The sequence below is a fragment of the Westerdykella ornata genome (genome assembly GCF_010094085.1).
Source record: "Westerdykella ornata strain CBS 379.55 unplaced genomic scaffold EI97scaffold_1, whole genome shotgun sequence".
Taxonomy (NCBI): domain Eukaryota; kingdom Fungi; phylum Ascomycota; class Dothideomycetes; order Pleosporales; family Sporormiaceae; genus Westerdykella; species Westerdykella ornata.
The window spans coordinates 1,915,720-1,941,812 of NW_022986851.1; the positions used below are offsets into that span (position 1 = coordinate 1,915,720).

General features: G+C 53.7%; 8 protein-coding genes across 8 annotated transcripts; 3 read left to right on the plus strand and 5 right to left on the minus strand.

Annotated features, from left to right (window-relative positions):
- Window positions 1–553: 553 nt before the first annotated feature.
- EI97DRAFT_389820 (uncharacterized protein) lies at window positions 554–5,338 on the minus strand. The gene is made up of 3 exons (XM_033796213.1): window positions 4,400–5,338; window positions 2,860–4,353; window positions 554–2,812 (listed from the first exon to the last, which is right to left on the minus strand). Exons 1-3 carry the CDS (start codon window positions 5,240–5,242, stop codon window positions 695–697), a joined length of 4,455 nt encoding a protein of 1,484 aa, XP_033658833.1. The 5' UTR covers window positions 5,243–5,338; the 3' UTR covers window positions 554–694.
- Window positions 5,339–5,740: 402 nt separating this feature from the next.
- On the minus strand, window positions 5,741–8,235 carry EI97DRAFT_25631 (uncharacterized protein). Its single transcript, XM_033794182.1, has 3 exons — window positions 6,950–8,235; window positions 6,625–6,892; window positions 5,741–6,481 (listed from the first exon to the last, which is right to left on the minus strand). The coding sequence occupies exons 1-3, from the start codon at window positions 7,918–7,920 to the stop codon at window positions 5,912–5,914; spliced, it is 1,809 nt and encodes a 602-aa protein (XP_033658834.1). The 5' UTR covers window positions 7,921–8,235; the 3' UTR covers window positions 5,741–5,911.
- A 660-nt stretch (window positions 8,236–8,895) lies between these two features.
- Window positions 8,896–10,170, minus strand: EI97DRAFT_429346 (RNA-binding domain-containing protein). The gene is made up of 6 exons (XM_033797420.1): window positions 10,135–10,170; window positions 9,982–10,054; window positions 9,819–9,925; window positions 9,582–9,706; window positions 9,510–9,530; window positions 8,896–9,458 (listed from the first exon to the last, which is right to left on the minus strand). Exons 1-6 carry the CDS (start codon window positions 10,152–10,154, stop codon window positions 9,349–9,351), a joined length of 456 nt encoding a protein of 151 aa, XP_033658835.1. The 5' UTR covers window positions 10,155–10,170; the 3' UTR covers window positions 8,896–9,348.
- Window positions 10,171–12,120: 1,950 nt separating this feature from the next.
- EI97DRAFT_25754 (uncharacterized protein) lies at window positions 12,121–14,432 on the plus strand. Its single transcript, XM_033794190.1, has 3 exons — window positions 12,121–12,751; window positions 12,806–12,875; window positions 12,933–14,432. The coding sequence occupies exons 1-3, from the start codon at window positions 12,227–12,229 to the stop codon at window positions 14,330–14,332; spliced, it is 1,995 nt and encodes a 664-aa protein (XP_033658836.1). The 5' UTR covers window positions 12,121–12,226; the 3' UTR covers window positions 14,333–14,432.
- Window positions 14,433–14,825: 393 nt separating this feature from the next.
- EI97DRAFT_447315 (pyrophosphatase-domain-containing protein) lies at window positions 14,826–15,872 on the plus strand (the record flags this gene model as incomplete). The annotated part of the gene is made up of 4 exons (XM_033800085.1): window positions 14,826–15,029; window positions 15,081–15,200; window positions 15,252–15,679; window positions 15,731–15,872. 4 exons carry the CDS (start codon window positions 14,826–14,828, stop codon window positions 15,870–15,872), a joined length of 894 nt encoding a protein of 297 aa, XP_033658837.1.
- Window positions 15,873–15,911: 39 nt separating this feature from the next.
- Window positions 15,912–16,925, minus strand: EI97DRAFT_429350 (uncharacterized protein). The gene is made up of 2 exons (XM_033797421.1): window positions 16,567–16,925; window positions 15,912–16,472 (listed from the first exon to the last, which is right to left on the minus strand). Exons 1-2 carry the CDS (start codon window positions 16,745–16,747, stop codon window positions 16,357–16,359), a joined length of 297 nt encoding a protein of 98 aa, XP_033658838.1. The 5' UTR covers window positions 16,748–16,925; the 3' UTR covers window positions 15,912–16,356.
- EI97DRAFT_429351 (uncharacterized protein) lies at window positions 16,866–18,571 on the plus strand. Its single transcript, XM_033797422.1, has 2 exons — window positions 16,866–17,444; window positions 17,522–18,571. Exons 1-2 carry the CDS (start codon window positions 17,086–17,088, stop codon window positions 18,531–18,533), a joined length of 1,371 nt encoding a protein of 456 aa, XP_033658839.1. The 5' UTR covers window positions 16,866–17,085; the 3' UTR covers window positions 18,534–18,571.
- A 3,395-nt stretch (window positions 18,572–21,966) lies between these two features.
- On the minus strand, window positions 21,967–25,198 carry EI97DRAFT_438673 (uncharacterized protein; the record flags this gene model as incomplete). Its single annotated transcript, XM_033799514.1, has 4 exons — window positions 21,967–22,160; window positions 22,257–22,259; window positions 22,698–24,848; window positions 25,171–25,198. 4 exons carry the CDS (start codon window positions 25,196–25,198, stop codon window positions 21,967–21,969), a joined length of 2,376 nt encoding a protein of 791 aa, XP_033658840.1.
- Window positions 25,199–26,093: the final 895 nt, after the last annotated feature.

Genomic DNA, 26,093 nt, shown 5'->3' on the forward strand with positions numbered 1-26,093 from the left:
CCAGCCCTTGATGGCAGTGGGGCACGTTCAACATCGGAGTTCATTCACTGTAACGTGACTACCCTTGCCTTTTGTTCACTTGAGCGCGAGACTCAATGCGGCAAAGGGACGAACACAACACAACATGTAGCACACCAGCCCAGGTAATCTATGTGAAGAGGACCTTCACATTCGCAGAAGTCTAGTTGTTCATCTATCAGGGTATCAGACTCCTTCCGTCCTTCCCTTGACTGCCTCCTCGTCAATGTTGGTGCGCCCTCCCCTCCCCCCCCTCCCCTTCCCAAGATCTGCTACCAATACAGCTCTCGTCTCGTCCCGTCCGCACCATCTCTCGCACCATCCTCAATCATTGAGCAGGCGCAAAAAGGCCCAAGAAGAGAAGAAATATCAAAACGCCATCGCTGATGCAAATTCCAAAGACGAAAGAAAAGCATCCCGATCCCAACCGCCCCTCAAAGAAGCAAAATCCAAGCAATTTTCCAACATCTTCCGTAGAAAAACGCCGCCAATCCCCAACCCCCAGCCCCGAGCCCCCGACCCCTACCACCAACGCCCCCAGAAAAACGCCCTCGTAAACCAAAAAAGAAAGGAACGAAGAAACCCGTAAAGCGATATAATACATCGACCGCCCCTTTACCCCGCTCCAACTCTCTCTCCCTCTCAAAAGCCCACCTCATCACCCAAATCACCACCACTACTCCACACCCCTCCCCCTCAACACCTCCGCATTCGCCCTCCCAATCCTCAACCTCACGATCCGACTCCCTCCCCCTCCAGCACTGAACCCATTAACACCACCACCACCACCACCACCACCACCAGCGGCAGAGGTAGACCCAAGAGGTTCAACACTAGCCTGCCTCTTAGGCCCACGCTGCGCCGCCCCCTCTGGCGAATTCTCCGCTTTCCTCTTATGTCCACCATTGACGATACTATTCGTAGCGGTGTTGCTCGCATGGGGAGTGAGCCGGTTATTGCTCGGCGAGTCCCGCATGCGAGCGAGTTGCGCCGGTGGGAGGCGGAGGATGACGACTTTGCGGGGTCGAGGCGAGGACGAAGACATGCCGGCGTTGTTGTGATTGACAACGGTGGAGTTTTGGGGTTTGGCGGGTTTGTTACTGGTGGTAGCGTTGGTATTACTCGTGGGTTTCGACAAGCGGATGACGGGCGTTGCGGGTTTGGCTGGCGGTGCTGCCGGGGTGGAAGAAGCGGGCGCTGGATTGGGCGCTGGTGGTGAGGGTTTAGGGGATACTGCTGGTTCGGGTTTGGATGCTGGTGGTGGTAGTGTCGTGGTAGGTTGAGGAGGAACCACTAGGCGGGAAGCAGGAACAGTGTGAGAGGCGGCAGAAGGTGCAACGGTGGGAATTGAGGGAGTAGGTGCAGCAGAGGGAGTCGTTCCTGGTGATACAGCTGGCTTCGGTGTTGGCACTACTGGTGCAGGACGAAGAGTGTCCGTTGGCGGCTTCGGTTCGGTAGCCGATGATGTTTTGAACTTAAGCTTCAGACCAAGGGGCTTTGGAGCGGCGGGAGCCTCCTGTGCCTGTGGCGGAGCTATCTGAAGCTTTGGTGGGCCAGCCGCAGCAGGCTGCTCCTCCGGTTTACCGTACGGTTTCGACGGCTTCGTGCGGTAACGATCCGAGTGGTAGAAACGCATCACCGCATTGCCCAGGTGCTCCGCCTTCCAGTACTTGGGTATCTTGAAAACGACCATCGCCTTATTGACCGGAGTGTACAGCATCGCGCATATCTCCAGCACTTCCGCAACGTCCCGTACCGAAAGAGTCGTCGACTGTAGCGCCTTTGTAAGTGCCTCCCGGAGAGTCTCGTTACCGCTCAGGTCGGCTCTCAACCCTCGCAGCGCGCCTTCCAGCTTGCGTCGTGCTACCTCTTCTCCACGATCGGGCAGAACGTCTTCTTGTTCGATGACCAAACTTGTAGTGGGAGCCACGATCCTTTCCAGCTTGAAGACATCGCCCAAAGCAACCTGCCCCAGAGCAACTTCAAACGTGCGTAACAGGTTCGCACGGAAGTAAGGAGATCTGTCTGTTGAGATCTCATTTATCATGTACTTCACAACGCTGTCGTTCTTGATCATGCCCACTTGAACCAAGCAATCCCACGCCTTTAGCCGAACATTGTCTGCATTGACCCGCCGCGTATACTGCAGAAACTCTGAAGGCTTCAACGGGGTCACTTGATTCTTCATCAGCATGAGTGCGCACTCTAGGCCTGTGATGGTGTAAATGTTCTGATACGTCGGGATCCATTCGTCAAGGCGTCGGTGACGACCCAGTTCTTCTAGAGCCTTCTTGAGAAACTCGAATTCTTCGTTCTCCTCCTGAAAACTCAACTGGGGTCTATGGGTCGTATCATGTGTTCTCGTGATGGTGAGCGATTGTGCCAGGGCGAGCATGAGAGTGGAAAGATAGAAATCGTCGCTGTACTCGTTGCCACGATTATCGTTATAGCGGATGAGATCCAGAAGGAATCGCTTGACGAACATAGGCGCTTTACCGTCCGCACCCTTTATCCTCGCAATCGCTTTGGGGATGGCGCATTGAATAATGTATGCCGCGCGGTCGGAAAAGTCATTCGAGCGTGTCATCGGCGACCCAGGAATGCAATAGAGCTCTTGGAAAGCCTTCTTCAAATGAAAGAACCCTATCCAATCCAGCTGTTTCCTCGCACTGCTAGCAATGACATTTGCGGCCATAGTCCGGATGCCATGGAAGTAGCGGCTATCCATCAATGTCTTCAGGAGAATGCTGGATATAAGCGGGTGACCCTCCTTGAGGGCCAGCCATTGAATAGACTAGAACTGTCAACGGTGTGTTCCATAGCACATGCTTCAAGACCTACCTCTGCCTGCGCCATCACATCTTTGTCTTGCTGCAATTGCGACACATACATGTAAGCCGGCATCTCGTTGATGTTGGTGCGGCATATCCATTCAAAGTCGGCGTCCACTCGAATCCACTCATAGAACTCCTGATCCATCCTAGCCTCGTCCTCCTGGGACCATTCCGAGATTCGCCATTCTTGCATCTCCTCTCGCGTCTCGAACAGATCTCCGAGCATGTAAATGATAGCATCTTCTTGGGTGTCACCGGTTGTATCGAGTCCAGCCGCGGCAGCGAGGCGTTCCTTGTCCCTACGGCTTTTCTTGAGACGCTTGTATTTGGTGTTGTAGGGTATCTCAACCTTCACCGTGGACGAGTTTATGTCAACGATGTGCTCGTATGGAGTCCCATCTGCTTCATGGATTCGTATAGTCATTGGTCCCACGAAAGCTGGCCATTCCGTGCTCGGACGGAAACCATTCGCCTTCTCTTTCCCCTCCCTCACTAAGTCGTTGGCATTCAGAGGACGCTCTTCGGGCCTCAGTGTCGGGTCGGCCTGCGTCTGCTTGATCGTGAGTTGGATGACCTGCTTCTTTTTATTGAAGACAGGGTGACATTCGAACGTCGGGCATCCTGAGCCGTACACCCACTGTTGGAAAAAGGTGCCGAGCTTCTGATGCCCTACCTTCTCGCAGATCTCCTGGAAACCTTCCGTGGTGATCATGCCGTTGGGTAGTTTCTCGTTACGTGCGTTGAACAGCAAGCGCCACAAGCATCGGTCCACACCATTCCGGCCGCTCTGCTTCACAAGTCTATTATGGAGAATAGCCAGAACCATTGGTGCCTTCAGCGCCATGAACTCCGCCTCGCCTGGATCAACGGTCATATATTCCCCCAGTATCGATAGCGAGGGACGTCTGACGTCAAGTTTCAGAATCTTATCCACGTTCATTTTCTGCCGGAACCGGTGGTCATTGCGCCCAAACAGATCGCGTAGATATAACTCAGCCATGAACCAGGAGGCCCCCACAATGATCCATTGATCTCTGGGTCGCTGCGGGGTTACATTGATTCCAATCCATTGGCTGGCCACCGCGTGAACCAGAATACGAGTAGTATTCTCCAATGGCTCCCATATCGTCTCTGGAAACAGAAGACGGGAGCTACAGATGGAAAATGATGCCGAGTGAGCAACGTCGTAGTCTAGATCGTCCACGAAGGCAAGTTTGTATGCCTTTTCGAAAGGGTAGCTTTGATAGACTTCGGTGAAACTGTCCAGAGTCCTGGCGAGGATCATGGCACTGTTACGCACTTCGTCCTCTCGCCCTGGGAGACAGAACGCATGCACTCTGATTGCGTTGGAGCCTAGTCGTTCGTCATCTTGCGTATCGCGGTATTCGGATAGGTCCACATGATTAAACGGTCCCACCGCGATGCCGACGTGCTGTGGAAGGACAGGGACCGCACATGTAAAGCTTGCAGTTTTCCGTGTAGGATCATTCGGATCGCATATCTAGCATCGTCAGTATGCAGTCTAAGATGCACAGCGCTTGACCTACATCATCCGTAAGCTCTCCAGAGCAGATCACTGACATCTCCAGCGTTTTCTCCTCTTCAGTAAGGTCTGCCATGTCCTCATCCACGTCACTCATGACACTGTCGGCCTTCGGTGACCTTGACAATGAAATCCCATTCGCACGCGCGCCCGCAAGTCCAGATTTCCCGTAAACATCGCCCAAAGTCCGTGGATAGCGGACGGATATGTCAAATATGCACTTTGTATTGCCGTCATCCACGCAAGGAAACAAGCAGGATGCGGTTCCGGGGTAAGGCGAATTCCGTGTGTATGCGTGCGGATACCTCGCATCGCCGTCCTCCACGCCCACGAACTGCAGTCCATCCCGAGGATTTTCCAGGACGTACTCAATCTCGACCTTCACCGGTGTGTACAAGTTCTCTCCGTCCCCTCCGAATGTGGTCGCGGCTACCTGGTCTGCTGTCGCATCCTCAGGGTTCATCCGTCGGATCTTTACCGCGGGCGGTACCGTTATCTCCAGCTCCAGCTCTCTGAGATCAGTATGATCTGTAAGGCGCTTCTTGACCAAGTGATGCTGATGAATATCGGAACCTGGCCGAAGATTCAGGCGTTTGTACAGGTCGCAGTGGTATGTTGACTTGGTCGCATTGTAGCTGCCAACCCGAACCGATGTGATATCCAGCTGCCGGCAGTTGAGCTGAATGTAGCGCAGGTGTTCATCCTGTGGTTGTATGTCTATCGTCGTTTTCCCTTTGACGCGGCGAGGGAAGAAGCTGAAGTCAAGCTCCACCTTCTGCTTCAATATGGTAAATGCAGTCGATGTGTCCGGCTCCGGCACATCGTCCATGGTGGCGGCGGGCGCCATGGGCGGGAGGGCAGGCGACCTGCTCTCTGTATCGGCGCCGCGGGAACTGCGTGGAACCGAAAGCGACCTGGGGTTTGGGGTTTGGAGGTGGTCGGCCGTCCTTTTGAGGTTGAGGTTCGGAGAGCCGCGCGGATTCTGGCTTGGCGCACGTTTTCTTGGCATGCGGAGTTCAACTTCACCTCCGAGGCAACCACAGTATTGTCACAACCCTCGTAGGTCATTGTGTTATCAATATCCATTCGCTCCGGAAATGTTTCCAGCTTTCTGGATATGGTTCTTGGACCGTCTCCTTTTGGGGGCATGGAATCCCGAGATCCCGTTTTCGTGACACGAGTATAACTCTTTACCTCTCCTCGGCTTCCAACGTCACCCCAACCAGCGGAATCACAGACCCGTGCAAAGCCACTCACTCACAATGTATATGTCATTCAGTACATCATTATTCTGATCTGTCATCGCACGGATTTCAACAAGAGGTCGGAATGCTATTGCTGTCCTCATAAAACTAGGGCTTAAAACCCCCAAAGAAATATGCAAGGGGTAATGATATTGCTATCGTAGTAATGCCCTGTATCTTCGTCGTCGCCGCCGTCGTCGTCGTTTTCTGCCTTATCTCCTGTATTATGTATCCACCTCGCACACGAACAAGCAAGCCAATCCGCCACAACCCTATTTCGCCTCCACCCTCTCCACCTCCACGTACCTCTCCGACCCGCTCACGTCAACCCTACACAACACTTCAAACTCCTCCTTCGTCATCCCCCGCCTAACACGATACGGCCACTGGTCCACAATCCCACGGCCCCTCTTCCTGACCCTCACCCTCACCCCATTCGCCGCCAGAACCTCGTCCATCCGCTCCCCCTTCCAGAACATGTCAAACAAGCCGTCAAAATCGCCAAACCTGTCTTGCACATCCGCCATGCGGATGAGCTCCGGATTATACTTTGCCGCCGCCGTCTCGCCTTCTCCTTCCCCTGCGTCTGGGCGGGCGAGGCTACCAAGCAGCATGTCTCTTGTGTGCCAGTCGCCGAGGAGTTTACGCATGCGCTGCAACCGTCGAGGGAGATCGGTGGCCTTGTAGCCGTGCCCGAGCGCCCGTTCCGTTTCGCGGACTGCAGTCTGAAAGAGGAGGATGAGGGTGGCGTGCGGGTTTTGCGGTTTTGGTTGGAGGAGGAGCGCGAAGAGGGAGACGGTCGTCGAGGGGCCGATGTAGCCTCTGTCGCAGATGTTGTCGACCTGGAGCGGGCGTTAGCAGAATTCCATAGATGCCTTTCCTCTTCAAATGAGACATCGAAACATGCAAAACCCGGTAGCACAAACTCTATTGAATCGGATGCAGCTCTCTCATAGGCGAGCGAGCGCGAGTGTGACATACATACCTCGATGCGATCAAAGGCTTTTCTCCCGTCCTGCCGTAGGTAGCTAGGCAGCTCTCGCACATCCACGTTGTACAACTGAAACGAGAGGCGCGTGTTTCGGACACGCTTGCAGAACTTGAGGAGCAGGTCGCCGAGGAAGAAGAACAGGCTTCCGTACACGTCGGCTTTGGCGATGGGAGCGTATGGCAGATAGTCTGTGTGCAGCCAACCGCGGAGGGGATCCGCATCGTCCTTCATGGGCCACACTCCCGGTTTTTGGAAAAACGTTCTGGGCAAGCGGTATTAGCGCAAGAGAGTAAGGGGACAAGGGGCCGACAGGACTTACGGATTCGGCGTATCGAACTCCTGAGTGGAACTCCCAAAAGGCAGGAGTATGCCTTCGGCTCTGAATTTCATACATCCCAAGCGTTGGCCGGGCGGCCATGAGTAAAGTATACGGTCGAGATTGTCCTTCCTGTCAGGGTTGAGCGTCGTTTGTCGTCGAAGTGTTGTGGCCGAGTGACAAGTGAGACCGTCCGGAACTTTGAAGAAGGAAGCAAGCCGAAACCATTGCTCCTTTTTCAGAAGCAGACGCAAGGAGCCCATTGGGAATTTGAACGTCTTCGCCTGGAGCGAGTGGGCCGGCTTGTCATTTACTTTGGCACAGACGTTTTCAATGTAGGGTAGAATCTCACGCTGCAAGGTATCCAGCATGATGGCGGGTATGAGGGCAGAGTACCACAGGTGTATCATCATCGGAGCGCTGGCCTCTGGGTCAAGACGAAGAGCTAAGAGGAGGAGGATGGCGTTCCGCGCTACGACGGCAAAGTCTCTGTCGTTCAGGACCGCGGTGCATTGGCCCGTATATCCTTCGGGAAGGCCGACAATGGTCTTGACGATGTTTCTGCAGTCTCCAGAGGCAGCGAACAGGAGGCTGATGTCTCGACCGAGATCTCCGAGTCCTTCGTTCTCCTTCATCTTCATGATATCCAGAGCTGGCATGTTTCCCCAGAGATACCGCCTCTGTCCAGAGCTAGCGATCGGCAGGGTCTCGTCATTTTCGATGAAGCTTGGGGTCCGGCCTTCGCGAGCCCAAGCAGGCACGTATTCTGGCTGCATCAAGTCGGATTTGCACTGCCCTTTGTGCTCGCGCCAGTGCGCCTTCTGGCACTCTTTTGAGCAGTACTGGACCAAGTTGCAAGCGCCACAAGCGAGACCTGCGGCCTCGCGGCAGAATTCCACATTGCCGTCAACGAGCCGTTTCGTATTGGCACAAAGCGAGGGAGTTAGGAATGGCATCATAGCTGTCGCCGCCATGGTAACGATGTTCGTTAAAAAATGAATGTTCGTTGGGATTGGGTTGAGTTTGAGGTGTCAAGTAGGCGGAGGTGAAGGTGACTTATGAATCCCGCGCGAATAGATACAGGAAGTCAAAACCGAACGTCACCTGAACGGGCAAGAACGGTAGCAACGACTGCAGGTGCTGTGGGCTACAGCTGTCTTGTACCGGCGACGCGGCGACGCTGCGGCCATCGTAACTGCGCAAAAGGCACGGATTCGAGGTCTAGGGAAGGAAGGAGAGAGGGAAAGAAGCAAGCTCAGAAATAACGACACGCTACTAAGAACATAAAAGTGGAAAACCATGTACACTAGGGGGACTCTTATAGAACTCATTGTGTGCTGAGAATATATGTGATATTCAACGCAGGACGTGCGAGCAGAAAGGGGAAAACTACAAAAAAGAGTAAATCGACAGGACACGGCAAGGAGATAGAAGAAAAACAAACACGAAAAAGGATACCTACCCTGCAAAAGGCTGAAAGATTGCAAGTAAATGAAGAAACTACATAACGGAGAGAGTGGATAGGAAGGAATTAACACACAGCACTGCATACATATATCTCTTTTTGTTGGACGATATGTTGAATTCAACGGACTTGTGTCACACATGCCTCGCCCATGTCGGTCCAGGACAGGAATGACGCGTCCTCTGCCCAGAACTCTTCATCACAGTGCATCGGTGTTTCCAATGGCTGCAGGATTCGATCTTAGAGATGGTGCAAAAGAGGTGCAGTCGGGTGTTTACAAGCCAGGCATGCCAAGGCTTACGGAACTGTGGGGGATTCTGGGGAAGAATAGCCGAAAGATGGTGCAAGGGCATGGCCGTGGTCGCAGCGCGCTGCAACCAGCGGAGACGAAAATAGCGTGAGCCGGGTCCGGCCGATCGCTTCCTTTTTGGGAGATCTGGCACACATCAGTGGGATCCGGGTTTTGGGATTGCCTTGCGAAAAACCCATGTGCACGTTTCTGATGCGACTTGGAACCGGCAGATCTGTCAATCGGGAGACAGCAAGTTAGCAGTCACTGGTTAGAAACAAGTCTAGCAGTGCCTGAGAGCTGGAAAATACAGAAGTGCTCCAAGAGGCAGACCATGCTGCTCTGATTCAAAGATGGGTATCAATCAACCAATCTGTCCGAGAACCAAACCCAGCAGTTTGCGGCAATCTTCTGCCCATCCTGTACGGAAAAGAAGGAGTAGAAAGCATTCAAAGAGTCGCAGTAGCAGCAGCCGATCGAGTCGCTTGCGCCAGCCCTATACCAGCACATGCCGCAAGTCTAAGCCCGAATGCGCAGATTGTGAAAAATGTCCCGTCTCGTTCTCGACTTGTCTCTTCGCTCTCGTTACCGTGCCGTCATTGTTTGAAGTTCAAGTTCGTGGACGGTCGTCGAGGAGGCGATGGAAGTCTACCACTGGCCCTGGCCTTGTTGTCCGTAGCCGCCGCCGTATCCACCGCTCTGGCCCTGGGGTGGGTATCCGCCGTTGGAGGGGCCCCAGCTGGCACCGCCACCGTAGCCTGTGTGTAGAGATTAGTAGTGTTCGCGCTCCGGCCAAAGAGATGCCCTACCGCCTCGACCATAGCCTCCGCCTATCGTTGGGTTAGCGGTGGAAAAGCGGGAGCGACGTCTTGTCAACGCACCTTGACCTCCACCTCCATAGCCGCCACGGTTGTTGTACTGGTAGCCGCCGCCGCCGCCACTACGGCCACCTCCACCAGCACCACGATCGGAAGCCTTGTCAACGCGGATCATGCGACCATCGAACCTGGAGCCAGTCAGACCCTTGTATTGAGACAACCGCTCGTTGGATGCGGCATGAGTTTGCACAAAAGTGCTTGTGCTTGAGAATCGTCCTGTAAAGGAAGGAATAGACGTACTCGACGTTGTTCATGTTCTGCATGGCGGTGTCGGCCTCGCTCTCCTGGGCGTACCGGACGAAGCCGAATCCACGGCTTCGGCCAGTGTCGCGGTCCTTCACAACGACCTGTATCCCCCATGAGCAGCAGTCCCACAGGTAATGTCCTCGGGAGGAACACTCACGGCCTCCTCGACCTGGCCAAACTCCTCGAACTTTTGGCGCAGGGTGGCATCATCCGTGTGCCAGGCTAGGCCTCTGAAGTGAGGGGTGGCGTCAGCAGGTACATTTCCCACCTTGGAAGCTGCCGGGTTGGGCTTGGGTGGGGTGACACTTACCCAATAAAGAGCTTCGACATGGCTTGGGTGAGGGAGCTAGACAGTCTCAATGGGCGCACTTTTGCCGGCAGCAGACGACAAGACTGGACTCGCAACATGATGTAGATGGCAGAAGGAATGGACATGACAGACTTGCTCAAGACATGACGGAGTGAGAATGCGGCGAAAGGAAAGCGGGCAGCGAGGCCGCCGCGGCTCCAGAAGGAGCGGGCAGCGAAAAGCAACGTGAGAGCAAGGTGGCAGCAACGAACATTTGAACTTTTTCTTTCTCGAGTGGTTGTTGGTTGAGTATAGGCGAGTGCGCAAAGGGATCCTGTCCTCGATGCAGCTGCGGGAAGTCGAGATTTGCGACTGGTGTATAGCAGTTGTGTAGAAGAGCGGGAGAAAAGCGGGCGTTGGGTGGTTGAAGAAGGAGTGGTGAAGGCAGAGAAGAAGGCGGCGAGGCAGGCACTCAAATACCGCCCAAGAAAGGTGAAAGAGGCGCTAGCTGGGTCAAACACTCACGCAATCGAATGGAGGGGTGCCCAGGTGGGTATATGGGAGGTCAGGGTGGTAATAAAGAGGGCCGAGCCAGGCACAGGGTCGGGTCGGGTCTATTGTGTCGTATTCCAAGGATGCAGGTGTTGAAAATCCGCTGCAGGGCACGCCGGGCAGGCAAGGCCTTTTGAACTCGTCTGCTTGTTGGAGGGGAAGCTGACAGAGGCATGTGTCGTCCCAGGGCTGGCTGCTTCCCAGGCGCCTAAAGAACGCCTCCAGGCCGTCCAGGGCTCCAGGCAGGCCCTGTGAAGTACCTACAAGTAGCAAGTGAGTATGTAGGAGATGGAGCACTCATCCCGTGTCCAGAACTTGCTGCGGGTGCGGCAACGAGTCGTTGGAGGGGCCCAATGGCAGAGCTTGCCCGTGCCGCGTATGCAAAAGGGAGCACGTTGGAGGATTTGCCATAGGCCGGCTGGGGGCTGCTTTTTTCGGTCTCAGCAATCATGGCAGACAGCGCAGGACGAGGGGCGTCGCCACACTGGACCCTGACAAATAGCGAATGGTGAATGGTTTCGTCTATAGAATGGGGGCTTGTCGTTTGGGCAGCGCGCAGATGTGTTACCTTGGATCAACGGCTCACGGGGGGGAGGGGGACGAGATTGTTGGTGATGTCCAAAGAAGCTTATCAGGCGCGTTATCGCAGCCCTCCAAGACGTGGAGTCGCCATGTGTTGAGGCCATGCATGTGTGGAGACGTTTCGGCGATGGGTCCGGCAGCGAAGAACCCACCTGGCTCGTGCGCCCCTTGCCTTGACCAAATACGGTTAGCGCGATAGCTCCAGAGTGAATGTCGCGCGCTGAGCGTCGGTAGCTGGGTCCTGCAAGAGACGTCGAGGCATGGAACAAAAAAATGCACCCACACATCCCCAGCATTGAGCCATGACCTGCAAATCCCCCGCAGCGTCGCATGGCTCGTTCCATCTTCTGTCTATGTATGTATTGTCGTGTCCGCGTTGCAGGCCTGCCAATATCATGCCTCCATGCAGCTCTCGACCAATCCCATCGCTGCACTGCCGGCGCCGCTTCTCTCAAAGTCTCCACCATCTCTCCAGTCCATCCGCCGGAATGACAGATATTCGAGACAGGCAAAGACATTCCGCTGGTAAATTTCCCCCAGGCAATTCTAAACAAAAGGTACTCATACTGGTTCAGGAATGAGAACCCAACATCGCCAACACTGAGCGTCGACGGAAACTGCCCCCATCGTGGCTTCCAGTCTGGACCACTACCTCGCACTTCCTGCCCCCCTTAAGGCATTGTGATATCGCTCCAAACCGCTCCTCCACGCCTTCAGTGCAACCACCATGCTCACTCCCCGTTACACAACCCAAATCTTCCAGCATCTCCTTCGACGCCTACTGCCTTCCGACTCGTCTCCGGCACCGCTGCCATACAATGCTGTACCACCACAGTTGAGCCTTCGCAGGCCCCGTCGCATCGCTCACGGCTTCCTGAATCCCTCTGACGGCCCGGCTCGCGCGCCCAGTCCATCCGCCTCCGCAGTCGCCCCCCGCAAGAACCCCATTAGCCCTGACTCTTAAGCCCGACACCCAATAATGGACATACGCAAATGGCTCAACGACATCGTCCTCCCTGAGCAGCCACCCTCCCCCGGCCTCCCACATCAGGACACACCTGCCCCTTTGCTCGAATCCCATGTTCCCGAAACCCGCCCAAAGCAAGGCCGCCGTCGAAAACGTAGTACCACGGACAGCTCATTCCTCGAGGCACGTACAGTGCCGCCAAAGCCAAAGTCACCGCCCCCAATCAGAAAGGAAGCCGATACCGACGAGAGCCGGGATACCAGCACCTGCAGCGACGCACATCAGCCGCCAAACGCTTCATCCGACTCCAGCTCCTCCAGCCAACGATATGCCCGTCGGCCCAGACGCAAGACGAGGCCGGAGCGCTACGAGCCAAAGTCAAAGCATGTTAAGGAGCAGGGAGCGCATGCATCTCGCCATCGGAACGGCGAATCAAAGCAGAAGAAACGAAAATCCAGGCGCAAGAAGTCCGAAAGGCCTGGTATGGGTCTGGTCCAGAGCTTCCACGCCAAGAATGTTCCTCAAGATCGATTGACGGTATTTCTCCGCCTGTGAATGTATGCCGGTGGCCTCCAACTGATGTGAACACAGTTGAAGCCGCGGGAGAAACTCGGACTCTTCAACAAGGGGAGGGTGTCGTCGCCAGTCAAGGGACGTGGCCGTAAGCCCAACCTGCAGCGCCCCGCACTCGAGAGCCCATAACTGACTTCTGATATAGTCCCCGACCTAGTCTTTTCAGAAATGAAGTTCCTCCAGAAACAAACCGACCAACCGGAAGCCACCGCCCAACCAGGTTTGACCAGGAAGAAACGCAAAAAGGACCACGCTCATGCCAAAGAGGAAGAGATCTCTGCCTATTTCACTTCTGTGCGGCCGGCCCTAGCTGAGAGAGACGTGAATACCCGAGCGAAGGGGGATGGTCAATGGCGCATCCCAGAAGGAGCAGAAGGGGAGTGTGCTCGCTTCACGCATGCAGATAACGCCTTACCCACTGTCGAGGTCCCTAGAAGAGCGTCGTTTTTGGGATTTGGTAGTAAGGGTCCGGAGCACAGGAGTGGAAGCTACATCTCCTGGTCCGAGTCTATACGGGCGCCTAGTGTCCCGCCACTACAGGCACGAGCAGGTTCTGCCTTCGACGCTGCTCACCTGAGCTCCGCCCGTGATAACAGCAATAAGAGGCCAGCACAAAGTGGTGGAGGTGACTTGCACTCACCGGCCTCTCCGTCTGCCTCTAGGGGGTTGCCCGACGGTAGTAATGGATGCTTTCAGATGTCGTGTCTGACACCTGCAAATCGCCGGCCGTCTCGGTGCCAGTCATTTCCTAATGCCACCAGTTCTAGCTGGCCAACCGGACTCTATGCTCCCCCTGAGGGCCGCCAAACCGTCGTAACCGCACACTCTCTATCGTCGCTGCCCACAGGAAAACCAGTCCGTGCCGAGGCGCAACGTGATCGTAGACGCGCTGCACGTTCAAAGGAAGTTGATGGCTCGGAGGATACTTCGTTGCGTTCGAGGATCCGCATTCCACGTGGGGATTCCGGCGGTCTCCACGAAGCCTTTCAAGAGGATGGAGATGGATATCCGCAAACTTCTTCGACGCTGGGCAGGCTACTCCATCAGTGTGACTCTGCACTGGACGGGATACCACATCAAGCGCGAGTCATGTGCGAACCCCCTGGTGACATCAACAATCCAGGCTCTAGTTGGGATGAGGAAAGAGGTTCAGTCAACATCAATATCACGGAGACAGATCGAAGACCCCCTGTGGTGCGCTTTTCAGGGGTCGAGACATATCGCCCTTTGACAACTGAATACGCAGGACCAAGTATCTACGAAGAGCAGGAAAGGCGGGAACGGGAGGCTACCTTACCACAGCCTGGATATGGAGATAGTTTGCAAAGCTTATATACCTTGGACCAGGAGGAAGAATTGGACGAGTGGGAGGAGGACGTTGATGCGCATGTCCCGCGTCTTGGGAACACCGATTGGGACGCATTGCTTGAGAGGCCAGGCACAATTGGATATAATGGGTATACAGAAGACGGCAGAGGCACGTCGTATTTGGACACTGATGATGTTGTTGCCAATGGATTTTGGCGACCGCATAAATTGTATTAGCGTTGAAGTCAAAAACGTCGTCTGAGAAGCATCGGACATGGAGTTGGATCTCGCAAAGTGATCCGTGCACAACTGGGGAGATCTCCCAATGTCCGAGCTCCGTAGAAACTATCTTCATCCTCGGGTCAAGGAGGTCAACTCCGCAGAGAGAACGAATCCATTGCCGACCGTCGTTCTTCGCCACTGCCGTAGCATCTGAATGCCCTTTCACCGACTTATCAGGCCGCCGAGCGCTACTGCTGACCGACGTGCCCTCCATAATTGCTTCCGTCTGTCCAGCTGCAGTGTCCATTGCCCGCCCAAGGCGGTGACGTTTTCCAAGCTGGCTAATCACCGTCCTCTTTCCAGCTTGCGTGCTCCTGCAGGCCCCACCACCCCTCTCCCGGTCAACAAAATCCAGTCTCGCACCCAGCAGCTGGCTTCACACTTCTCACCACCACCACCCACAACAGCAGCACCCTCCCATACCTATTCCACATCGTCGACCGCAACCATGGCGCAGGTTTCGTCCAACGCCCCGAGCCAGTATAGGCCTCGCAAGATTGGCGCTCCCAACACCCTCGAGCACCGCATCTACATCGAGAAGGATGGCGTCCCCGTCTCGCCCTTCCACGACATCCCCCTCTATGCCAATGAGCAGCAGACCATTCTGAACATGATCGTAGAGGTCCCCCGCTGGACCAATGCGAAGATGGAGGTGCGTCAGGATTGACAATGCCCTTGTGTGCAAGACTGACACAGTTCACAGATCAGCAAGGAGGAGCCCCTCAACCCCATCAAGCAAGACATCAAGAAGGGAAAGCTCCGCTATGTCCGCAACTGCTTCCCGCACAAGGGCTACCTCTGGAACTACGGTGCCTTCCCTCAGGTAGGCTTCAATTGACCCGATATCGGACCACCCGCTCATTGCTTTTTATAGACGTGGGAAGACCCCAATGTCGTACACCCCGAGACCAAAGCCAAGGGTGACAACGACCCCCTGGACGTCTGCGAGATTGGCGAGCTGGTGGCCAAGCCTGGAGAGGTCATCCAGGTGAAGGTCCTCGGTGTCATGGCGCTGCTCGACGAGGAGGAGACCGACTGGAAGATCATTGTCATCAATGTTCAAGACCCGCTGGCTCCCAAGCTCAATGACATTGAGGACGTAGAGCGCCACCTGCCTGGCCTGCTGAGGGCTACCAACGAGTGGTTCCGCATCTACAAGATCCCTGACGGCAAGCCCGAGAACCAGTTCGCCTTCTCTGGCGAGTGCAAGAACAAGAAGTACGCCACGGACATTATCCGCGAGTGCGCCGAGGCTTGGGACAGGCTCATCACTGGAAAGACTCCCAAGGGAGATATCTCTCTGTAAGTCCCCGGACCTTGCTTGATACTTGACTGTGGCCGCTAACGACGCAGTGCCAACGTGAATGTGCCCAACTCCCCCGACCGTGTCGACCCAAGCCAGTTCAACGTTCCCCCGGGAGAGAACCAGGCGCCGGCTCCCATTGACCCGTCCATCGACAAGTGGTTCTTCATCTCCGGCGCCCCATCCAACTAAGCGGCGTGGCGTTACAACCGGAAGGATGTATGAGACGGATACTGTAGCATTGAATGTTTCGGCGTATAAAAGCTAACAGCAAGACAATCGCAAAGGTCTCTCTGCGTGATCTAGAAAGGATGTAAACCTTGGTGGAGTTATCCTTGAAATTCAAAGCATAGCCCAAAGATACCAATAAGAAAGCAAGCTCAAATGCCCATTGAAACCATGCGGAACTTCCCCAGCTTTCGGTGAGAAGACTCTTGAGTTCCGTCTCTTGTGGCTATGGAGCCTCGTGGGTATATCCTCTATCGTACATACCACTCTTCCACCAGCATACCACCCAATGTCCGGAATACTGTATAAACGTTTCCCCACGCAATGCAGTGATTTCCGACCATCGCTAAATGTACAACACCTTCCATTTATGTGAACCACCAAGACTTTCCCGCAATTCATTCGAGGATTTCTTTGTTTCGCAGCACAGCGCCCACGCTTCCCGATCTCAGTTCCCAGCCAACTCCTCCTGCCTGGCCAATATCCTCGAATGCCGATCCACCTGCTCCGTCACCTCCGTTATCCGCATCTTGTCCACCTCGAGATTCAACTCCTTGCCGTCCTCTATATCCCGCAATTAGCAACCTGCAAACCTGCAAACCCCTCCACCATCCATGCACAATACCCATCAAAAACGAATGGAACGGGATAAACGTACTGAACTTGATGCCCAGCCTAGCAGGCTCCTTGCTATTCCGGGGCAACATCTTGGACTCGATCTTCATGCCGTCGGCGCGGGCGTTGGGCGGGAGGAGTGAGAGGAAGAGGCGCGCGGATTTGGACGACGGCGAGAAGGGGTTGAATTGCACGCGGATGTCGGTGAGGAAGCGGGTTATCATTTTCGCAGGTCGTGTTGAAGTATGAGAGGGTATGATTTTGCGGTGCGCAGAGAGGAGAACCGGGGTAGGGGGATTTGGCTTGGAGTTTCTGGGATTCTGTCAGGCGCACTTCGCGGAGGTTTACGACGCCGGGGAATCCACAATTGGGAAGAGCGACGGCACAACGCGCGATAATTCGATGTTGCTCTACCTTGAACTCTTCGGAGGAGCATCGTATCCGCGGATGGCCCGTGCGCCTGTCCTCGCATCAATATTTCTCCGCTCCCGACATCCCTCGCATCGTCATCGTCATAGCTGCATCGGGAACACCTGGCAGCAAAGCCGCGCCCACCCTCACGATGCCTCCCATCCCCACGCCCACACAAACCCTCCTCGCCCGCCTCTCCACCCTCTCCGAATCCAACAAAGCGACCCAACAACTCATCCAGCGCCTCGCGAAGCTCGACTTCCAGCCCGGAACCGTGTCCGCGGGCTCGGAAGACGGGGACGCTCGGGTAGAATTGAGCAGTGAGATTCACGACAACTTGAAGCAGTTGGATGAGGAGTTTGAGATTTTGAGACTCGAGGTCGAGGACGTGGTACAGCCTTTGCAGCGGAGTTTGAACAGGGATAGTGCGAGGAGGAGGGATAGTGCGAGGGACGCTGAGAAAGGGCGGTTGGCGGTTTTGTTGGCGAGGGTGGAGGAGGATTTGAAGTCGTGAGTGCTCACTTACATATAGTTATGCTGCCTAGTAAAGGAAGTATGACGGTGGCTGATTTTTCCCATGTGCACAGTTCACGCACCCAATTCCGCAAAGCACAACTCGCAGCAAAACGCAACGCCGACCGCGCAAAACTGAAGGAGCGCGAACTCCTCTTCTCGTCCTTACAATCCGACTCCCCTTCTACCCCCCCATCCAACCACAGACGACGAATCGCAAACTCGAACCTCACCGAACAAGAAGTCCTCGCAGGTGCCGCATCGGACATCACAGCCGCCCTCCGCCGCACCCAGGCGTTGATGCAATCGGAGCTCTCGCGCTCGAGATTCGCGCAAGAGACACTCGAACAGAGCACCGCGGCCCTACAGGAACTGGGCGAGAAGTACACGGATCTGAACACGTTGCTGAGTAAGAGCAGGACGCTCGTCACAACGCTGCTCAAGAGCCAGAAGAGCTATACGTGGTACCTGGAGACGACGCTGTACATTCTCATCACGACGGTGATTTGGCTCATCTTTCGGCGGTGGTTGTACGGCCCGATTACGTGGTTTGTCGTCTGGCCGCTAAAACTGGTCTTCCGGGTCGCCTTCGCCGTGATCCCGTCTGCCGGTGTCGCCAAAAGCCCCTCGTCGTCGAGTCTAGCATATCCGGAACAGCCGAGTACGAGTTTGATTGTGAAACCGAGTGCGACGGACAAACCGCCGAAATTCGCGCAGGATCATAGGCCGGCGTACGTACCTGTGGGAGCGGGTGGGAGAGCGTATCAGAAGGATCCGAATCTAAGGGAGAGTTTGAGTGAGAAGGTTGGGAGGATGGCGGAGCAGAGTCAGGCGGCGGAGCATCCACAGCTTAAGGAGGAGCGGCAAGAAGGGCAGGAGCGGGAGCAGCAGAAGGAGCAGGTGGTTAGAGGGGATGGGACGGTGCTGCCGGAGAGGGGAAATGACAGACCAGTCAATCCGAAGAAGAAGATGTGGGATGAGAGCGTGGAGGGACCCAAGCATGAAAACGCGGAACGGGAGAGGAAGAAGGCGGAGGAGGCTGCGGCTGGGAGTGGCGGGGCGAGAAGGAAGAGAGATGAGCTGTGAGCGTCTGCTTGCGTTTGGTTTTATAACTTGATGCGGAGTCTTTTCTGGTTTTAGCGCGGGGTTCTGGGGCCTTGAGTGTAGATGAATCTAGACATATATGACATTTTTATATTTTGGCTTCGAAGTGCTGTGTCTGATTGATGGTGATGGTGACGATGATGGTGCTGCAAAGCTTCCTTTCGCCGCAAAGCCGTGCTCGGGTGAACATGCATGTGGCCATGAATGCACTCGAACATTTGTTCACATTTTTCCTTCTCCCTTCTTTTCGAACATTTGAACGCCATCAATTATCTATGCGGCACTGGGTCCCCTAGGTACCTATATAAACCCCCCCCTCTTTCTTCTTTTCCTTCTTTTCTTTCTCTCCTTACGGTTTGCGGCATTTTGGTGGCGCGATTTCAAAAAAAAAAAAAAAAAGGACTGGGAACACATGTCCTTGTTGGGGCAAGAAGCTAGTTTGGGATGTTGTAATGGTAATGGTAGTAGCGATGGTGATAGTAATAGAAAGTACATTTTTTTTCTCTTGTAATGATGATGACGGTGATGATAAAGAGTTTCCCTTGCCCAAACTTGTGCGTTTGGGTGAACCTGCATGTGGGCATAAGTGCATAGATGTGGGTGTGAATGCACATGAACATCTTGTACATATCTCCTTTCTCCCCCTTTTTATCGAACGATTGAGCACTGCCGCTTACCTAAGCTAGAACTGGTGGGCACGGGTATATAAATCTCCTCCTTCTCCCTTCTTCCTTTCTTTTCCCTACGGGTTGCACTACTTTAGTAGTGCGATTTTGAAAAAAGGAAAACAGAGCATCGATGTCCGTGTTGGAGAGGGACGGCTGGTTTATTTGGGACGTTGTAATGGTAATAGTAGTAGCGTGTAGTAATAGTGATGGTGATTGAAAGTCTCTCTCTCTCTCGTGATGATGATGATGAGGCAGAGCTTCACTTGCGCAAAAGTTGTGTTCGGGTAAACATGCAAGTAGGGCGTAAATACTCTTGAGCCTCGCAGCACCTTTCGTTTCGAACCGTCGTCGCAATCGATGACTATCTCAGCTAGGCTGGCGGGCATAGGTATATAATTCTCCTCCTTCTCCCTTCTTTTACTGTTTCTCTAGTTACGGTTTGCAGCACTTAGGTGCGACTTTAAAAGGTCGGAACAGGCAAAACCATGTTCTTGTTGGAGAGAACGGCTGGTTCGTTTGGCGATGTTGTAACGGTGAAGATAGTAGCGCGGTAGTGATAGTAATACATGTGCGCGTAAATATACCTGAACATATGTCTTTTCTCTCTCTTTTCTTTTTGAACCGTTGCACACGACTAGTTACCTAAGCTACACTTGATCTCCTAGGTGTGGGTATATATCTATATAAACACCCTTCTTTCTATCTCCCTTCTTTCTTTCTTTCTCTCCTTACGGTTTGCACTACTTTAGTGGTGCGATTTTAAAAGATTGGTACAGGCAAAACTATGTGCCTGTTGGAGAGGGACGGCTAGTTTATCTGAAGATCTTATGTTGTAACGGTGATGGTAGTAGCGTGGCAGTAGTAGTAATAGTAATAGTGCGGGCAATAGAGTGTATATCTCTGACAATAATAATAGTAATGCAGAACTTCCCGTACGCAAAGTTGTACCTGGGTGAACATGCACGTAGGCACAATCAATTTCAAGCATCCAAGGGTCTTCCTCTCGAACCGTCGTTGGTGTCGTCGCAAATGATGATTGTTACCTAAGTGGCACCGGGCCTCCTGGGTAATCTATATAAATCCGCCTCCTTTCTTTCTTCTTCCTTCTTCCTTTCTCCCCTCACGGTTTGCGGCACTTTAGGTGCGATTTCGAAAAGTCGGCACAGCTATAAACTATGTCCTTGTTAGAGAGAAACAGCTGCTGATGGTAGTAGCGTGATAGTGATAGCGATAGTGATGGTAATAGAAAGTATTTCTCTTGTGACTATGATGGTACTGCAGAGCTTCCCTTACAAGCTTCCCTTGCAAGCTTCTCTTGCGCATCTGCAAGGTATGCTAAGGTAGAGCTACATGTGCGCGTAAATATACTTGCACATACGCCTTTCCTCTCTCTTTTCTTTTTTAAACTGTTGCACGTTGGCGGTACTGGGTCTCCTAGGTATATGTCTATATAAACACCCTTCCTCCCTTCTCCCTTCCTCCCTTTTTTCCCCCTTACAGTTTGCGGCACTTTAGGTGCGATTTTAAAAGGCCTGAACTGGAAAAACCATGGTCTTTTTGGAGAAAGACGGCTGGTTTGTTTGGAATGGTGATGTATATTTTCTTTTCCATTGTTTGGTTTAAGGGAGGGGGCGTATAGTAGTGGTGGTGATGGTGATGGTGATGATAATAGCGTGAATCTCTCATATCGCACATGTACATATGTACGTATGTAGGCGGACGTGGAACTAGACATGCCACAGCTACTCAAATAAACATTCCGCATCTTTTCAACATATTATAAACATTCGTTTCTCTTCTTTCAGTCCCCTTGAAACCTGACATCCCGTGCACATCTATAATCTCTGTGCCGGGAGTATCTATATAAACTCCCACCTCCTCCGTCTCGCTCTCCTCACAATTTCCTTCCCTTCGAATGCGACGTCTCTAAATGCTCAGATTGTCAAGCAATGTCTTGCCCTTGGTCGCCAAAACACAGCCACGAACATCTTATGGTGTGTCGTGCGTCTTGCGAGGAGGCCTCGTGGAAGGACCGGCTCGACATCTCGTGGTCATGAGTGTATGAGATGGAGGCGTATGGTGAGCTTGGTGATGGTGATAGTGATGGGTGCTAGTAATAATAAGCACTGTCTCCGCCTTATCTCTTCCCTGTGTCTAGCGACTCGAATGTCGCCCGGCTCAGCAGTCCAGGGTCTCCTATGAAAGGGGTATATAAACACCCTCCTTCCTTTGCGCAGTCTGTTCCGCTTTCCTATACAGTTTGTTTCTTGTTTGATAGTCGTTTAAGAAAATGCCCGGCAGTTACATCATGAGAGACCGTGTTGTTGGCATAAAAGCACACAACAGAAGGCTATGTTTCAAGATGTTTGGAGAATGAAAAGGTGGGTAAGAGGTTGGATAGAGAAGGTAGAGAAGGAGATAGTGGTAGTGGTGCTCGTCATCTTCCCTTCGCCATCTTGGGAAGAGCTTTGAAACATTGAACATCCTTCTGTTTCCCAATTTTCGAGGCGGTCCAAGGGCAACCCACGCCTCTACGAGAGGAGTATATAAAGATCCCTCTCGCGCCGGGCACCAACTCCCTTTCTTTCTCTCTACAACTTGCTTTTTTAGTATCACACAGTGTTCGCTGTATCCAAAGACAACAAGGCACAAATGCATGTGCTCCCAAAGTTTGCGTGAGTTCAGGTCTCTAGATCTAATCCAGAAGGAAGGGTATAGAACATTCGCTGCATGAATGGCTATACGAGTCAGGAATCTAACAAGGGCATTGTTTGTTTGTCGCGGTAGTCGCCTTCGTCCATATGCATCTCATCAACATCGTCACCATCACCATCACCATTGACGTTCAAAGTTGTAAACCTGTAAACATGCCCTCTTTCTTGATTATCCCGACGTCTATAAGACCTACTACACTCTCTAACCCTCTTCCCTTCCTTCTTATCTTAGTATAGATTAGCTTTTAGGTGCTTTCCTATAAAACGAAACCCCGCTCAAGCGACTGTCCTTGCTCGAACAATCAAGTAAACGGCGCACTTACATTCTTCAGAAACACCAAGCTAGCAAGACCGCACTCAGGAAGCGTTATAGTAATAATTATATATATGTAGATATATAGACATACATATAAACCCATGCCCTTCACTGCTCCCTGCGCCTAACGAACCCTCCGATCTATCCATCCAAGCGCCTTCTCCCTCCTTCCCAAAGATGAAAGGCGAACCACCGGGATATAGATACTAATGACGAACGAGGGGTATACAAATCCAAATCCAAATCCGAAATCCAAAATCCAAAATCCAAAATCCAAAAACGAAAGACGAAAGACGAAAGACGAACCCACCCACCCACCCATTCCTCGATTCCCGTCCCACGCTCATGCTCACCCCAATCCCAAATCCCAATCCCAATGCCATGCCAATTCAAACAAGATCAAGTACAAAACGTCAGATCCTCAAATCCCGCAGTCCAGACCCCATACGTCTCCTCCTTCTCTCCGCCCTTCCGCACAAGACCTGCTCATCGCCATCCATCCTCTCTTCACTCTCCCAATCACTTCCCTCACTCCCATCATCCCCCTCTCCATCTCGCCTCTCTCCCCGTCCCCCTCTCCCTCCCCACCCACCCGCACACCGCTCAAACCCCATCAACCCCCCAACACTCCCCTCAACAACGCCGACCCACAACCCCTGCCCATCCCCACTCATCCCGATCCCCGCCGTCCTCCCAAAGAAATCCAGCACCTGCTTCCTCTCAAACCCCGCCGCATCCACCACACTCACACAATCGTCCGCCTCGCCCACGACCAGCACCCTCCTGCCCCCACCCACAGGGCTGAACCTCAGCGTCCGCGGAACCGACAACTCCGAGTACAGCACCTTCAACGGCCTCGCCCAATTCCGCGCGTCCCACACCACGATACTCGAATCCTGCGCCGCCGTCGCCACATGGATCCCGTCGTCGGCCCAATCGCACGCAAACGCATCGTCGACATGCGTCCGCAGGGCCTGGAACGCCCTGCCCGTCTCCGCGTCCGTGACGAGCGTCTCGCGGAAATCGCCCACGATGACGCGCATGCGGCCGTTGGGCGACGTGGCGCTGCAGTTGACGGCTTGCGGGTAGGTGAAGGTGTACGTGAAGGTGTTGGTCGTGCAGTCGAGGACGCGGAGGCGGTTATCGTTGGAGGAGAGGACGGCCTGCGGGCTGTACGTGGTGCGTGAGGGGAAGAGGCCGATGTGGTTCGTGATGTGGGACTTAGAGTTGCGCGTCGTGTTGTTGATGCGGCTTATTACCGTATCTTTTGGCCTGTTGCTGTGTGCGTTGTTGAGCGCGTATTCCCCCTCGAACCCGCCGGCGATGACGACGTCGGAGCTGACGGCCAGAGTCGTGATAAGAAATTTCCCCGCTTCGGTAGACGACTTGCTGAGGTCCATAGCTACCTTCGGGGGAGAACCTTCGGAGTCAGTATACAGCACTTTGTCTCTTGCTGCATAGTAGATGTCTGTATTGGACACGCCCAACAGGTTACGCAGCTGGAAATGCGGAATCCAAGCCCGATGCATCGTGTCCATTCTCCGAAACGAAAAGAAACTCTCTGAATTCGGTATCTGCTGCATATGTTTCCTCACCTCCCTTAACGCCGGCGGCATCAGGGACGTCTGGAACTCGGCCCGCGCGGCCCGCACATAGGACCGCTTGAGCCGTCGCATGTGCCAATCTATGCCCTGCCAGTCGCAGGCGTCGCCGTTGAGGTCAGCGCGGGTGATGACGGCGGGAGCACCGTCAATGGGAATCTTGATCTGGCTTCCTCTCTGCAGGAAATTCATGTAGAAGTCGTTGAGCTGGAGAAAGCGGTCCTTGTTAAGGACTTCGAGGTACTCGTCGCTGCCTCCGAATTCGCCATAGCTAATGGTGAAGGCAGGTGGTGGGTTATGGAGCGACACGGGAGAGCTCTCTATGCCGGAGAAGTCAACTGATGGGTCATGGGCCGCCACTATCGGAACGTTCCCTATGCCGAGCGCATTCCAGGCGGAAAAATTCTGGGAATTCACCATGCTGAGCCAATCCTGCAGTGCCGCACTAGGCGGTCCCAAAGGCTGTCCCAAAGGCGGTCCAAAAGGCTGTCCAAAAGGGTTTCCCATCAGCTCGTTCAGCTCGGCCAGCAGCGCCTCATCCAGTTGTTGCCAGGGAGAGGCGTGATCCCCCGCATTTGGTGGAGAGACAGATCCAGACATAGCACCACTATAGTCGTCCAGGTCCCCTGAACTAGTTATCGACGTTCCCGCGGTCGTGGATAGCGGTATTCGCGTTTGGGTTTGTGGCGGCGGCGCGGATGAGGAAGAGGAGGGAAGGGAGTTGTCGTGCTGGCCGTTCAAGGCCCCAGAAACACTACCACCACTAGCGACAAAGAGAAAAAGAATAAGACGACCGTAAACCGGCGTTTGCGATATGATAATAAATGGCAGTGGGTGGATAAGGATCGAGAAGAGGATTCCGAGAAGCGCTTGTTTCGTTGGGTGTGCGGTGTGCGGTGTGCGGCGCAGGGCAGCAAGCTCTCTCTTCCGGTTTTCTCTTGCTGCTTGTTGGGAAGGCGAATTCCCGGACTGAGCGCCTGCCTCTACGGGAGGGGAGACTTGGATAAGGGTTTACTGCATGCGGCAGCGAGGGGTTTCGTCGTCGCGATCGAAGAGGCGATGAGAGTTGGCGGAGTCAGCGGAGGCCGACTGGGTAGGTGAGGGTGGAGTGTTGCAGAGAGTGTGGGGTTAACTAAGCGGTCGGTCGACGGGCTACCCAACGCAATGAATCTATGCCAAAAGCGGGCGGCGGCTTGGGACCGGGGTTGTCGACTAGGCTAGGTAGAGACAGTAGTAAATGCGACGAAAGACAATAGACGACTGCAACGCTACTTGTACATATCCTCCACGACCCTAGAAGCGTCGTAGATATGTATGTACATGTACCGCGAAGACTAGCAGCGGGCATGCAGCAGAGGGAACATCGGGCTGCAACGACGGGGAAAAGAACATTGAAAAGACGGATGAGAGCCCAGCGTCTTTTTTCATTCCCCGACCAACTCCACCAACTCCGCCATTCTGCATGCATATCTATTTAGAATAACCATGTCCCATGCCGCACGCCCATCACCATCTCGTAAACTTGCCTTCCAGCATTTCCACTCCCCCAAAAACCTCCTCGAACCCAAAGCCACATTATCCGCTGCTGCCGGTGTCCCCTTATTAATAATAACTCCCTACTCGGACAGAACCGAACCACACCCCAACCCCGCCTCCATCTATTAGAAAAGACATCCCCTCCTCCCTACTCCCTCCTCCCTCCTCCCTCTCCACCCCTCACCGAGCAAGAGTTTTGAATTCTGAAAGGCCCCGCACGCCCCATGTGTCAAAACCCTTGTGGCAGCGGTGGTACATTGGTACATAATATTATGGGTTGGGGTAGCACAGGCTGCATGGCCAATTGTCACTTGTCCACTTGTCACTTCTACTTTGAGAAATAACTGCAGTAAGTTGAGCCTATCAAGCCTCCAGCTGTGTGTGACAATAGCTGTGTTGCCTGTTCCTCGTGCTACAAGGACAACGTGAGCAAGACATTGAGCCGACCGCCACTGTCTCACCGCAATGTATTGTGCAGTATTGTTTGTTGTCAGCACTCTCGTCATAACGATGCTTTCGATCATGATGAATGAGACCCAGGTAGGGAATTACCTACTACGACTAGACTATGCGTCTGCCCCCTCTCCACCCTCCACCATTAAGAAATAAGTGGGCGAACCCTGTAGTAAATACAAGCTGAGCGCGCCCATCTAAACAACATGGGAAAATAAGCAGACCCGTCGTCTACAAGACCGTCAGGAAAACCA

What these genes read in the sequence shown, in the direction of transcription:
- EI97DRAFT_389820 (XM_033796213.1), bottom strand. Translation starts at nt 5,242, where the DNA reads ATGGCGCCCGCCGCCACCATGGACGATGTGCCGGAGCCGGACACATCG. An exon ending in CTGGAGAGCTTACGGATGAT is followed by an intron (nt 4,354 to 4,399) that starts GTAGGTCAAGCG and finishes TGACGATGCTAG; the next exon opens with ATATGCGATCCGAATGATCC. An exon ending in ATGTGATGGCGCAGGCAGAG is followed by an intron (nt 2,813 to 2,859) that starts GTAGGTCTTGAA and finishes TGACAGTTCTAG; the next exon opens with TCTATTCAATGGCTGGCCCT.
- EI97DRAFT_25631 (XM_033794182.1), bottom strand. Translation starts at nt 7,920, where the DNA reads ATGGCGGCGACAGCTATGATGCCATTCCTAACTCCCTCGCTTTGTGCC. An exon ending in GAGTTCGATACGCCGAATCC is followed by an intron (nt 6,893 to 6,949) that starts GTAAGTCCTGTC and finishes CCGCTTGCCCAG; the next exon opens with AACGTTTTTCCAAAAACCGG. An exon ending in AAGCCTTTGATCGCATCGAG is followed by an intron (nt 6,482 to 6,624) that starts GTATGTATGTCA and finishes CGCCCGCTCCAG; the next exon opens with GTCGACAACATCTGCGACAG.
- EI97DRAFT_429346 (XM_033797420.1), bottom strand. Translation starts at nt 10,154, where the DNA reads ATGTCGAAGCTCTTTATTGG. An exon ending in ATGTCGAAGCTCTTTATTGG is followed by an intron (nt 10,055 to 10,134) that starts GTAAGTGTCACC and finishes CCCTCACTTCAG; the next exon opens with AGGCCTAGCCTGGCACACGG. An exon ending in TTGGCCAGGTCGAGGAGGCC is followed by an intron (nt 9,926 to 9,981) that starts GTGAGTGTTCCT and finishes TGGGGGATACAG; the next exon opens with GTCGTTGTGAAGGACCGCGA.
- EI97DRAFT_25754 (XM_033794190.1), top strand. Translation starts at nt 12,227, where the DNA reads ATGGACATACGCAAATGGCTCAACGACATCGTCCTCCCTGAGCAGCCA. An exon ending in TTCCTCAAGATCGATTGACG is followed by an intron (nt 12,752 to 12,805) that starts GTATTTCTCCGC and finishes ATGTGAACACAG; the next exon opens with TTGAAGCCGCGGGAGAAACT. An exon ending in GCCAGTCAAGGGACGTGGCC is followed by an intron (nt 12,876 to 12,932) that starts GTAAGCCCAACC and finishes CTTCTGATATAG; the next exon opens with TCCCCGACCTAGTCTTTTCA.
- EI97DRAFT_429350 (XM_033797421.1), bottom strand. Translation starts at nt 16,747, where the DNA reads ATGATAACCCGCTTCCTCACCGACATCCGCGTGCAATTCAACCCCTTC. An exon ending in TAGGCTGGGCATCAAGTTCA is followed by an intron (nt 16,473 to 16,566) that starts GTACGTTTATCC and finishes TGCGGGATATAG; the next exon opens with AGGACGGCAAGGAGTTGAAT.
- EI97DRAFT_429351 (XM_033797422.1), top strand. Translation starts at nt 17,086, where the DNA reads ATGCCTCCCATCCCCACGCCCACACAAACCCTCCTCGCCCGCCTCTCC. An exon ending in GTGGAGGAGGATTTGAAGTC is followed by an intron (nt 17,445 to 17,521) that starts GTGAGTGCTCAC and finishes CCATGTGCACAG; the next exon opens with TTCACGCACCCAATTCCGCA.